This window comes from Bubalus kerabau, chromosome 23, assembly GCF_029407905.1.
Source record: "Bubalus kerabau isolate K-KA32 ecotype Philippines breed swamp buffalo chromosome 23, PCC_UOA_SB_1v2, whole genome shotgun sequence".
Taxonomy (NCBI): Eukaryota; Metazoa; Chordata; class Mammalia; order Artiodactyla; family Bovidae; genus Bubalus; species Bubalus kerabau.
In genome coordinates, this window is record NC_073646.1 from 22,245,720 (window position 1) to 22,259,078 (window position 13,359).

General features: G+C 46.1%; 1 protein-coding gene across 2 annotated transcripts; it reads right to left on the bottom strand.

Moving 5' to 3' along the window:
- Window positions 1–452: 452 nt before the first annotated feature.
- On the bottom strand, window positions 453–12,715 carry NDUFAB1 (NADH:ubiquinone oxidoreductase subunit AB1). Of its 2 annotated transcripts, XM_055562632.1 has the most exons (5): window positions 11,617–11,859; window positions 3,215–3,337; window positions 2,403–2,490; window positions 1,379–1,478; window positions 453–615 (listed from the first exon to the last, which is right to left on the bottom strand). In XM_055562632.1, the coding sequence occupies exons 1-4, from the start codon at window positions 11,782–11,784 to the stop codon at window positions 1,387–1,389; spliced, it is 471 nt and encodes a 156-aa protein (XP_055418607.1). In that variant the 5' UTR covers window positions 11,785–11,859; the 3' UTR covers window positions 453–615; window positions 1,379–1,386. The 2 variants fall into 2 exon arrangements, with proteins under 2 accessions (XP_055418607.1, XP_055418608.1); XM_055562633.1 differs by lacking the exons at window positions 453–615; window positions 1,379–1,478; window positions 2,403–2,490 and having other exon boundaries at window positions 3,216–3,337; window positions 11,617–11,643; window positions 11,676–12,715.
- Between the last annotated feature and the right edge of the window lie 644 nt (window positions 12,716–13,359).

Consider the following 13,359-nt stretch of genomic DNA (forward strand, 5'->3'; position numbering starts at 1 on the left):
AGGAATAAAAGGAACAGGGTTGTTACTGATGTATGAAAACCAGCCACAAAGTCAAAGTAACCCAGGGGGAAAGAGAACCTTTTATCTTCCCCAAATTCCTAAATTACCAAAATTTATAAATGCCATTAATTCAGAAATGGATCCTTAGGACAGGGATGAAAAATTAGTCCCATACACTGGTGTCAGCTGATACGAGGAATAATCAGTAAACTAACGGGGGCACAAAGTATTTTGAGGCAAAACATCCTTTTATCACTAATTCATTCCTCATACTGAAGGTGGTCAGAGAGAAACTTATTTCAAGCACTCTGCTGAAAAAGTTATATTTCTGGTATCCATGAATACCAATGACAGACTAATCTTTAAAAATGCTAAGCAATGTCAATCTATTAAAAAAAAGCACTCTAGACATAAAAACTTTAGACATAAAAAACTGAAGACTGAGAAAAATCTTGGTTTTACAGATTTATTTTCAAAGGGCAAAAACACTTAAGACAATTTAAATACAAGTCTAAACAGAATTACTCTCAAAGTCAGCAATGATGCAGAAATGTGTTCTCACCACCAGACACTCGCCAGCATCTTCTGAGCCGCCTCTCAGTGAGGAAAAGGGGTCTGGCAAAAGACAAAGCAAACTCAGTGCTTCTCTCTGGTGTTACTAAGTGATAATCTCTGAGGTGCTAAATCCAGGGTAAAGTTCTAGACACAAATACAATGTTTTATTTTTAAAGTCTGATCACTTCTCCTACAGCCTAAAGAACAGCAGCTAATATTAAGAGGCTTCTTTACTTCCGGCACTGTATTAGATGACTCACACACACTACACCGTTTTACCTTCACGAAAGCCCCAGGTCATACCCCCATTTTACATATGAGGAAACTGAGGCTACGGAGCATACACAATCTGCCCAAGATCCCAGGCTCACAGGGCACGGCAGTGCTGGGTCAGCCCAGGCGTCTGTCGCCGGAGTTCACGCTCCTACCCGGAAGGCCTCTCCTGCCTACTGAGGAGCCAGGCCATCTCAGCTTCCTGGACAGCAGGCTGGACAGGCCTTGGTGGGGGCAGGGTAACTGAGGGAGGCAAGGTCTCCGCTTCGGGGTGACCTTGCTCAGTTTTTTCATACAAGTCTGCTTTTATGAGGAGGGCTGACAGTCAGAGTCCTGTCTAGGAATGAACTGCTGTCAATCCCTCTGGAGGAGAAAGATGATCACTAGGGTTGGTCCCTCCTTGGAGTGGCAGATAACCAGAAGGTACCTGCATTTTATAATTACTGAAAATCTTGTCAAGCACTTCCATTTTTCCATTTCTTCCTAAGCTTTTATCGAAGAACCATGGAGAGATTAATTCTATGGGAGAACAATAAGCCAAATTATTTACCTGATATTTTATTCATATACATCCTTCTTATCTGCAATGTAATCTACAATTTCTTGTGGGCACATTAACTTCTCCGCATCTATATCAGGAATTTCAAACCCTGAAAGTGAAATTTACGACAATGCATGAGTGTAGAAAAAGCAAATCCTTTAGAACTGAAAGCATCTAACCCTTCAACAACATGCATAAGCACATCAAAAATTTCCAGCAATCCTGAATCCCATTTGTGAGCCTGTTATGTACCAGATGATATATTTTTTAGACATAATTAGCATACTAGAAAAATTCTCCCATTTCAAGTGCAACATTCAGTGGTTTTTAGTATAGTCACAAGGTTGTGCACCATCACCAATGTCTAATTCTAGAATATTTTCATTACCCCAAAAAGAAACCCCGCAGCCCTTCCCGGTACCACCCTTCTAGTTAGGATGATCTCTGAGGAACTGTAATTAAGTTCTGCTCTGTGGGATGGCATACAAGTCCCTTGGCTTCCATTCAGGCAGTTCACCCCCTAAATGAAGCCGTGGAACCGTGGAACAGTCTCATTTGTATAACTAACCATCCCAGACAAGGATAACTTGGGAATGTGCATGGAAAGCGCTGCAGGAAACCAAGACGTGGTATGGGTGTGTGTACAGGCAAACATCCTAACCTAGGCACACCTAGCACTTTTCTAGACATGGACATTTAGGTCTAGCTCACTGGTGGGGAGGGTGCTCCAAGGTGTCATCAGCCATCAGGTGAAGGCTATGCCCTTCATCTAGGAGCCCCACTCCAAGAATCTCAGGGCCATGCTCCCCCAGGCCTCTTCTCGTCACTGAGCCCTTGGTACTGCACTGGGCGCTCTGCGGACCTGCTTCCCAAATATCATTAAGTACACCGTCCCTGACGTTTACTTCATCCGATAGTAAGTAGGTGGAGGTGGGGGGTAGCGCACTACAATTGCAAATCCCCATCAGACTCCCAGCATTTCTCTGCATTTAATCCACCTAAATCAAGAACCAAGACCCAGCCTGTGCATTACCAAATTCGTCCTCCATGGCCATGATAATCTCCACTTGGTCCAAACTGTCTAAGCCCAGGTCTTTCATAAAATGGGAATTTACTGAAAGCTGCAAGAAAAGAACACCAAATGCAAAATTCAGTCTGTGAGAACACTTGCTTCTCAAACTAAGTGAATGGTGAAATGTCAATCATTACAAAGAAGTTTTTTTTTTAATATAAAGAGGTCATACTTTAAATATCAAGAGCCATAACAATAATATTATACTTTTAACCTGTGGCAACACACACTTGGTGTGCTTTATATGTTAACTTATTCAACCTTAATTTTGAAATAGCAATATATATAAAGCTAATGATGAACTGACTTTGTACATTTTACAATGATCTTTGATCACTTTTCTGAATGACATCTGAGAGTCTGTTTTTCCTCGCTGCCTCACTGCCAAGACACCACACCTTAGAAGTGACGTCCTGCTCCCTCAGGAACGGCACACAGTGTCTGTTATCACCATGTCTTTAATTCAGACCTCACTACCACTAGAAGAATCCTTCAGACAGTTTTCACAGTATATGATCAGTTGTGTTTTTTTAGACGGTGGGCAGTAACAGATCACATAGTACGTGTAATATAAATACAGGTACTTGTGTATATATGCCCTTCCATGTGCACTGAGAAGTCTCCAGAAACACACTCAAGAAGCCAGGTCAGCTGGCACCTCCCAGAAGGAGAATAGGGTTCCTGGGAGAGATTTTTGCTTTAAACACTTGGGATATTGTACCATGTGATTAAATACACATTTAAAGAAAAACCATTTAAACCACATCAATTACCTTTTCTGGGTCAATCTTGTCATAGAGTTTCAAGACGTAAAGAACACGGTCCTTGATTCCCTCCAATGTCAAAGGCGGTGCGTCGCTATACTGGCGGCACAGCTGTGTAACTCTGCCTGGAACCTAGAGCAAGGGATAAGGGAAGCGCTGCTGTGGAGCCCAAAATGCCTCTAGAGAAGGCACCGGCTACAAATGTCTTTCACAGAGCTTTCACAGGGCTGCAAATCCACCTCCAGGGAGGCTCACTGTGGCCACCGGGACACACAGAGGCCTAATGCAGGGCAGAGTCAGAAGCCATAGCAGTTCAACAGAATAAAAATGGATTTCTTGGGGCTTCCCTGGAAGTTCAGTGGTTGGAACTCCACATTTCCAATTGAAGGTGCTCGAGTTCCATCCCAGGTCAGGGAACTAGGATACCACGTGCCACACGGTGTGGCCGAAAAAAAGATCTCCTTTCCTCTGAGTCAGGATAGGCACTCTTCTCTCCTCTGGTTGGCCTCCAGGCTTTGGGACATTTGTCCCACTCAGCGAAACTGCCACTAAAATCATCTGGAGTCTGCAGAGGACCCTAAGGCTTCTCACATCTCAAGCAGACCACTACCCTTTTAATACCCAAGGCAAAATAACTCCTCCAAAGAGCTGTCAGGGTGAATTGACACTGAGAATCACACACCAGAAGGGTCTAATTTGGCCCTGGTGTTGTAATTATAGACTTTGGCCAAGACAAATGAAGCCAACTATGAACCCAAAGAAGAGGATGATGAGTTCACAGGCATTAGTTTCCAATCTGTTTCCCTTCCAAGTGGGCTTGCCTTGTTGCCACCCACTAAATAATGAGACATTCTGATCTTTGCCATCATTGTGTAATATCTCAAATTTCTGATCTTAGCCCACTTGGAATTCAACTAGGTATGAGGGTCTTGACTGGATCCCTTCACAGAATGTCAAAGGGAGTCCAAGTCACAGATCAGCAGACTTAAGGCCACGGAAGGCATGGGGCACAAGAGGGGAAATGGAGACAGCCGTCTGGCAGTTTGTACTACAGAAGTCTTTAACCTCAACTGGTGTGTTCACCTTCTGAAGTTGATTTTAGGTCTGCAGTTTGGAGTTCTTAGGGGATAGAAACCCATGGGAAGTGGGTTTCCTTTTTGGGATTAAGATCCTCCAGTCACAAAGGTCTATGAAAAATTGTTAAAAAAAAAAACAAAAAAACCCAAAACCAAACAACACTGCCAGGACTTCCCTGGTGGTCCAGTGGTTAAGAATCCACCTGCCAGTGCAGGGGACACAGATTCGATTCCTGGTCCAGGAAGATCCCACATGCCTGAGGGCAACTAAGCCTGTGTGCCACAATTACTGAGCCCTTGCCCGAGAGCTTGTGCTCTGCAACAAGAAGCCACCTCAGTGAGAATGCATTTCAATTAGAGAATAGCCCCTGCCTGCCACAACTAGAAGCCTGTGCACAGCAGTAAAGACCCAGTGCAACCAAAATAAAATTCATGTATTTTAAAAAACTGCTGGAGCTTCCCTGGTGGCTCAGTGGTAAAGAATCCGCCTGCCAATGCAGGAGACATCAGTTTGATTCCTAATGTGGGAGGATCCCACATGTGCCGAGCAACTAAGCCTGTGTGCCTCAACTATTGAGCCTATGCTCTAGAGCCAGGGAGCCACACTTACTGAGCCCATGTGCCAGAATTACTGACGCCCGAGTGTCCTAGAGCAGCAAGAGAAATCACTGCAATGACAAGCCCACGCACTGCAACTAAAGAGCAGTTCCTGCTCTTTGCATCTAAAGAAAAGCCCTCGCAGCAACGAAGACCCAGCACAACCATAAAAATAAATGATTAAAAAACAAAGAAAAAACTGCCAATTAACCAAATCAGTACACATCTGTTTAAGAAACATTTATCTTGCAAAAAAAGGAAAATCAAGTATTGAAATCAGGTTTAATCAGCAAGCTAAAGAGATCAGAGCACTTGTTCTTTTTGTTTCCATTTATGGTCCCTTTTCCTTTCCAATTACAGCATGTTAGATTAACAAGACCTCTGATCTGGGGATGCCACAGGCCAACTTAACAACAATGACTAGAAAAGGTTTCCAAACCACAAACAAAAGGGAAGAAGCAAAAAGGACTAAAGAGAAAGAGGGAGAAGACATGAGTTAATACTGGTAATGACAGAAAAGAAATCTGAGGTGGGAGGATCTAACAGAGGCCTCGTCTGTGTGCAGCACAGCAAGAAGTGATATGAGGGGAATTACCGCTGGGAAAGGGTGAGAGACAGGAGGCTGACAGGCACGGCGCCCAAGGGAAGAGGCTGGTGAGGGCACGTTCACATGCAGCTACCCAAGTGGTCCACTAGGGGTCAGCATCAACCCCAGCAGCACTGGCAACTGCCTGCAGGGGCCAGGTGGGTTCCCCGTGATTCAGTTCAGTTCACTTCAGTCGCTCAGTCATGTCTGACTCTTTGCGACCCCATGAATCTCAGCATGCCAGGCCTCCCTGTCCATCACCAACTCCCGGAGTTCACTCAAACTCATGTCCATCAAGTCGGTGATGCCATCCAGCCATCTCATCCTCTGTCATCCCCTTCTCCTCCTGCCCCCAATCCCTCCCGGCATCAGTCTTTTCCAGTAAGTCAACTCTTGGCATGAGGTGGCCAAAGTATTGGAGTTTCAGCTTTAGCATCAATCCTTCCAAAGAAATCCCAGGGCTGATCTCCTTTAGGATGGACTGGTTGGATCTCCTTGCAGTCTAAGGGACTCTCAAGAGTCTTCTCTAACACTACAGTTCAGAAGCATCAATTCTTCGGCGCTCAGCTTTCTGCACAGTCCAACTCTCACATCCATACATGACCACAGGAAAAACCATAGCCTTGACTAGACAGACCTTTGTTGGCAAAGTAATGTCTCTGCTTTTCAATATGCTATCTAGGTTGGTCATACCTTTCCTTCCGAGGAGTAAGCATCTTTTAATTTCATGGCTGCAGTCACCATCTGTAGTGATTTTGGAGCCCCAAAAAATAAAGTCTGACACTGCTTCCACTGTTTCCCCACCTACTTCCCATGAAGTGATAGGCCAGATGCCATGATCTTCGTTTTCTGGATGTTGAGCTTTAAGCCAACTTTTTCACTCTCCTCTTTCACTTTCATCAAGAGGCTTTTTAGTTCCTCTTCACTTTCTGCCATAAGGGTGGTGTCATCTGCCTCTCTGAGGTTATTGATATTTCTCCTGGCAATCTTGATTCCAGCTTGTGCTTCTTCCAGCCCAGCGTTTCTCATGATGTACTCTGCATATAAGTTAAATAAGCAGGGTGACAATATACAGCCTTGACGTACTCCTTTTCCTATTTGGAACCAGTCTGCTGTTCCATGTCCAGTTCTAACCGTTGCTTCCTGACCTGCATAAATGAGATTAAACAGGGCCCCACCTGGAAACCACAGGCCAGTCTCAAAAGGTGGCTGCAGTGGGCTGTGCAGGAAACAGGAAGCTGTGTCACGTGGGAACTCAGGCTCTGGAAGGAGCAAGTATCCTAGCACTAGCTCTTTGTTACTAGCTGTTTGGCCGTGGGCAAGTTATTTAATCTTGCGATGCCCTAGTTTTCCTTATCTGTTAAGTGACCATAAACAACAAAGGTCTGTCTTGTCAAGGCTATGGTTTTTCCAGTAGTCACATATGGATGTGAGAGTTGGACTAAAAAGAAAGCTGAGCGCCGAAGAATTGATGCTTTTGAACTGTGGTGTTGGAGAAGACTCTTGAGTCCTTTGGACTGCAAGGAGATCCAACCAGTCAATCCTAAAGGAGATCAGTCCTGGGTGTTCATTGGAAGGACTGATGCTGAAGCTGAAACTCCAATACTTTGGCCACCTGATGCGAAGAGCTGACTCATTTGAAAAGACCCTGATGCTGGGAAAGATTGAGGGCGGGAGGAGAAGGGGACGACAGAGGATGAGATGGTTGGATGGCATCACCGACTCGATGGATATGAGTTTGGGTAGACTCCAGGAGTTGGTGATGGACAGGGAGGCCTGGCGTGTTGCGGTTTATGGGGTCGCAAAGTGTCCGACACAACTGAGCAACTGAACTGAAACAATAGTACCCAAGTTCACAGGATTGTTGAGGCATCAAGGAGATAACGAAACGTAGAGGGCTTAGAACACTGCCTGGCACATACAGAGTAAGTGTTATTTAGGGCTGTCTAGTAGGCTCAGGATGGCATGACCTGCCAGTTTGAGAGGGAGGCAATAGTGCAACCCAAAGTACTTGACTGACTCCTTCCCTTTCTTGCCCCGCTTTCTAGTCTCTTTACTGATTTCCTATCAGGTTACAGTACTGTCAATAGCACTTTACATATGTCATCTCCTTTAGAGCTAATAATAACCCTGTTTTACAGGTGAGGAAATTGAGACAAAAAGGTTAGGTATCTTGTCCCAGGTCTCCCAGAATGGCCTCCTGAAGGGTCTTACTGCCTCCTTTCTGCTGATCTCAGCCATTAAAAACAGAGTGGACAAGCACTTCTGAAAAGTGTCCCCAATGGCCAACATTGTTTCTGGTGTTAATTACTCTTCCCCAAGGTCTACACTTAACAATTATATGCAGCAAAATCACCTCCCTCAGACATCAGAGAAGCCACTGTCTGCAGGAAAAGAATGAGGACCCCACCCTGTGAACCAGCAGGAATAAACCTGGGTAGTTTCTATTAATATCCGTCTCACCCTGAACTGGGTCCATCTCTGAGGGGAACTCAGAGGAACCTAGGTGGCTTTAAAGACCATCTCTGCAAATTACCCCCTGGACGGCTCTACCCAGGTAGCAGACATCCCACCCTCAGTTTGCTTATAAATTCCTTACCTGCCTCCAAAACACCTGCTTGCAGACCTCTGTTCCTTCTCCGCCCCTGGGGCTCTAGCCAGAAACCTCAGAGCCAGCCTCCACTCTTCCCATGCTCTCACCATCACGTTTACTGGGTCACCCAGCTAAGTGGGAGGAAAGGTCTCAAATGTTCCTTCAACAAATTGCATTAATCTTTACTCCCTGTGACCCAGACAGAGAACATCCACATTCCTCAGTGGGTGAATGAGCACCCATACAGCACCCTTCAATATACCTGTCTTCCCACCTCAACTTAGGTCTCTCCCTTTCACAGGCACCTGAAGGTCAACACTAAGGAAGTGCTGGGCTCACCCCGGCCTCTGCATGTGCCATTACATGTGCCCCACTGCATGAGAAACTGCTGCCGTCAGGACCATGCTCACTGGGGTTTCCATCAATCCACTCATCTGCACTGTACACACACCTGTCCTCAAATGGCAATGCCTTGCCTTTACCTACCACCTGCCTGGCTCAGCAGCCTTTGAGCATTACCTTATGTGCTAAGCACGGCGCAGTGGGCTGGATCCACAAAGATAAATAAGACATCTACCCCTGGAGAAGCCTACGGTCTGATGGAAAAGACTAATCCAAACAGATCATTTCAATTATAATAAAAATGTGGCAAGGGCCATGACAGGTATTTGTAGGTTGCTTCAGTAACAGAAGTTGTCATTCAATCCTTGAGAGCCAATAAGGGTAGAGATATGAGACTTGGGAATGAATGACGTGGTCAGATTGCAGCCCCAAGTCCATCACCACAACACGTGTCAGTCTGGTTCCAGTACCAGGAACAGCTGAGCTTTTCCTGTACAAGAACTCTTTGGAAATTCTCTGTACTCTGGCTGCCTGTCTAGATTCAGGGCTCTGGGTCAAGTACAAGACTTTAAGGTCCCATTTTAGGCCACTACATCTTTTTTTTTTTTTTTTTTTTTTGGTAGCTTCTATTTTATATTGTTGTATTTTTATACCCAGGAAAGCTGCTTTGGCTCCTTTCTTCAGGGGAAAAAAAATAGAATATAAATGAATAACTAGTTGTTCCAGGGTCTGCACAGTGGATGGATTTGAGGAGGGAAAACCCAACAAAACAGAATAGGCAGAAGGAGCAAAGGTTCAGATAAATGAACAAAGGCTGGAGGGGCATGCTTGGGGTGACTGGCATACAAGCGTAACAGAAACCAAGAGAGCGAAGAGATGGGCGAGGGAGAGTGTGTGGTAAGTGATCTCTTGACCTTACCAACATTTAATGATTTGGTAGAGAAAGTTCCCAACAAGGTGGAACAAGAGATGAACCAAGGGAAAATAATGTCAGAAACCATCTAGGGAAAACAGCACTGCAGGGACTAAGCTGGCAAGGTTAACACAGCTGCCACGTGTCCAATGAAGACACGGATTATGTCTTTCTTTTGTATGCATCTCTCTATCTCTCAGGCAATGGCACCCCACTCCAGTACTCTTGCCTGGAAAATCCCATGGACGGAGGAGCCTGGTAGGCTGCAGTCCATGGGGTCGCGAAGAGTCGGACTAGACTGAGTGACTTCACTTTCACTTTTCGCTGTCATGCATTGGAGAAGGAAACAGCAACCCACTCCAGTGTTCTTGCCTGGAGAATCCCAGGGACGGGGGAGCCTGGTGGGCTGCCGTCTATGGGGTTGCACAGAGTCAGACACGACTGAAGCGACTTAGCAGCAGCAGCAGCAGCTGTATCTCTCAACTGCTAGCATAAGGCCTGGCACACTGTCCCTCAGTATCTTTGAAGGAACAAGTATTTACTCTCCAGTTTAATCCAAAAAGGATATAAGGTAGCTAAATGGGAGCACTTAGTCAAAACCACTCTGTAAGCATAAAGAAAATGGCTGCTCTGCTGTGTATGTAAACCCAGCAGAGACAGTGGAACCTCTCTGCTGCTGCTAAGTCGCTTCAGTCGTGTCCGACTCTGTGCGACCCCATAGATGGCAGCCCACCAGGCTCCCCCGTCCCTGGGATTCTCCAGGCAAGAACACTGGAGTGGGTTGCCATTTCCTTCTCCAATGCATGAAAGTGAAAAGTGAAAGGGAAGTCACTCAGTCTAGTCCGACTCTTCGCAACCCCATGGACTGCAGCCTACCAGGCTCCTCCGTCCATGGATTTTCCAGGCAAGAGTACTGGAGTGGGGTGCCACTGCCTTCTCCGGGAACCTCTCTGAGCACCTTGCAATTCAAGGCATGGTCCAAGAAGGATCAGGATCTTCTGGAAGGCCACTGGAAATGAAGACTCTCGGGCCCCTTTCCAGAATCTATATTTTAACACAAGTGATCAGAACGCACAATCAAGTTTGAAGAGCAATGCTCCAAGAATAAGCAATTATCACTTTGCTTCTTAGCCTGACACTGAAGTTGGTCTCAGGAACAAAATAGTAACTATATACACTGCTCTTTTAACTTCAAGGTGACACTTTTAACTTTGATTCACTGACAGGACAATGCCCCTTGGATGAATCTACTACACTGTCAGTAAATCTTGACACTGGCTGCACATAAGAATCACTGACAACTTTTAAAAATAGATGGCCACGTTGGACTGCTAGAGATTCTAATTGATTTGGCCTGGGCATTCTTAGGTTTTATTCTTATACCTTAGTGGAGGTTGAAACCACAATTACATGAAGTCCTAGAGTTTGAAAAGGGCATTCTCTACTTTGGGAATCTATCCACCCTTAAGACAATAGTTTTTAACCTTGATGCACTTCAGAGTCACCTGGGGAACTTACAGAGCACACGTTAGTGCCTCATCACAGAGGAGGTAAATCAGATGGGTGGGGGGCCCACGAGGAACATACTTATTTTTAAGTAACCCAGGTGATTTGAATGTGCAACTAAGGTTGAGAATCTTATGTTAATGAACATAAGGAGAAATTCAGCCTCTAAAATGTTTCATCAGATTAAAAAAAAAAACTTAAAAACTTGCTTCCTGTCCTTATTTGCAGAAGACCCCAAAACAGGCAAAAGGTGCCACAGGGAGAAACCTGGGGAGAGAACTCCTGTGGAGAAGGCTGTAGGGCGGCGTGTCTTCCTCTTTGCAGCCAGTCATTTGTTTTTCCCTAAAAGCTATCACGGTATTTATCATTATCACTACGACTAACGGCGACCAGTATTTTGAGAGCTTACCAAGCACCGCGCTCGGCATTCTACCAGTATGATCTCCTCTAAACCTCGTTGGAACTCCACAAGGTAGAATTTTACAATTCAGACTGAGGCTGGGCGACGGTACCTGGTTTGTCCCAAGTTTTGGTCAGAGGCAACCTGCATTCAAAGCCAGGGGTATCTGACTCCAGCTCTGTGCTCTTGTTCACAATCTCTAGGTCACCCGAGTGCCGGCAGGGGTCAACCAAGCACCGTTAGGCAGTGGGAGAGGGAGCGAGCAGGTGTCCCCTGGTCATCCCCACCAACAGGAGCCACAGTAGCCGCGGCCCCGCTGCCTGGCCCCTCCCTCTCACCCCGAGTGGGCCCGACGCCTGACCCCAGACAAGCCCCCCCACAAAGTCACCACCAGTCACCTGCGCGAGCACCAAGGCCGGCAGCGGAGCCCCAGGCCTCGTCCGGGGCTCCGCGGCGAAGAGGGTAGTGCTGAGCGGCCGGGCCGCGGCTAGCGTGGGGAGCCTGGGCAGCGGCGCGAAGGCCGTGGGAAGTCGGCGGACACAGGCGCAAAGGACACGAGCCGCCATGGCTACGCCGACCCAGGATGCACTGCGCCGCGCCTTCGGGTTCAGTATCCCCTTGCGCTCTGCGCAGGCGACGCACAGAGCGGCGGCTGTCGGGAGCGGCTGGCAGTGGCGGCCCCTGGCGGCTCCTGGCTGCACTGCGCCATCGGGGCGGGAGGCCCTGCAGTCCAGGTCGAGGCGAATAGATGATCGAGCAAGACATAAAATGGTGTAAATATTGTCTTTCCCCAAACACTAATCACTGACACTAGAAAGGAACTTATTTTTACTTATTCCCTGAAAGTTAAAGTTTTGATGTCGGTGATTCTGATAGGGGCAAAGGGACAAAATAGGTGATTAAATAGTTAATCCCACTAGAGGATTCTAAGTAGAAAAATATGGTAAATCCCTGTAAGTTAATGATCACTCAAGAAAGCAGGCTTTCTTAACCGCAAAACCACACAGGCTTGCTTAGTAATAAAACCATGCAGAAGAAGCAGGAGACATACCCCCAAACAATAAAATGATGGGTGCTTGAGACCTACATCCTGCCCACTGAGTTCAGTAAGTTAATGACCCCTAGGTCATGCTCTCTACACAGGTGAAAAACAATAATTTACAAAAAGCTAACATTTCAAAGACCCTCATTGTACTGAGATCTGAAATATTCCCAAAATGCCTTAACAGTCCTGGCTTGACCCTGTAGGGACAAGAAAACCCTTGCCCAACCTGGAGGACCTGATGATGGAAGCATTATGTCTACCCAAGAATGAGGAAGAGAGTGGTCTCTTACCCAGCCCCGCTTTTTCCTTTGATTATAAAATTGTAGCCCACTAAGTTCTCAGGGTGCAGCATCTCTCACCTGCTGGACTGTAAGCCTCACTAGAGTCCTAGTCTAATAAATCACTTATCTATCACTTCGCCTTTCACTGGAGTCTTTCTGAGCGGAGACATAAAGGACTGTTATACCTTTATGGAGCCACCTGAAACGACACCAAATGGTTCCAATTCTTACATATTACGTTTATTGAATAGGTCAAAACTCAGCATAAAAGAAGAATGTGAGTCATGTAAATGTATACTGCTACTGCTGCTGCTGCTAAGTCGCTTCAGTCGTGTCCGACTCTGTGCGACCCCGTAGATGGCAGCCCACCAGGCTCCCCCGTTCCTGGGATTCTCCAGGCAAGAACACTGGAGTGGGTTGCCATTTCCTTCTCCAGTGCATGAAAGTGAAAAGTGAAAGTGAAGTCGCTCAGTCGCGACCAACTCGTGGCGACCCCATGGACTGTAGCCCACCAGGCTCCTTCATCCATGGGATTTTCCAGGCAAGAGTGCTAGAGTGGGGTGCCATTGCCTTCTCTGGTAAATGTATAACTAAGACTAATAAATGTGGGACAATAAAAATCATATACATATTTAAAAACTTGACAGTGTGTAAATTATATAGCTCACAGAAATGGGAACATGGGAGTAAGCTGAAGAGTGCTAATTCATTCATATTTTTCAGCAGGGAAATCGAAACCTTTGAACAATGGATCCAATTACTTTCATTAAATCCAAGTAAAATAAAATGCACTGCCTTGTAATTTCTATTTATGT

Coding starts and splice junctions, on each gene's coding strand:
- NDUFAB1 (XM_055562632.1), bottom strand. CDS start 11,784: ATGGCGGCTCGTGTCCTTTGCGCCTGTGTCCGCCGACTTCCCACGGCC. Junction 3,338..11,616: donor CGGCCTTGGTGCTCGCGCAG/GTGACTGGTGGT, acceptor CCCTTGCTCTAG/GTTCCAGGCAGAGTTACACA. Junction 1,479..2,402: donor GGCCATGGAGGACGAATTTG/GTAATGCACAGG, acceptor TTTCACTTTCAG/GGTTTGAAATTCCTGATATA.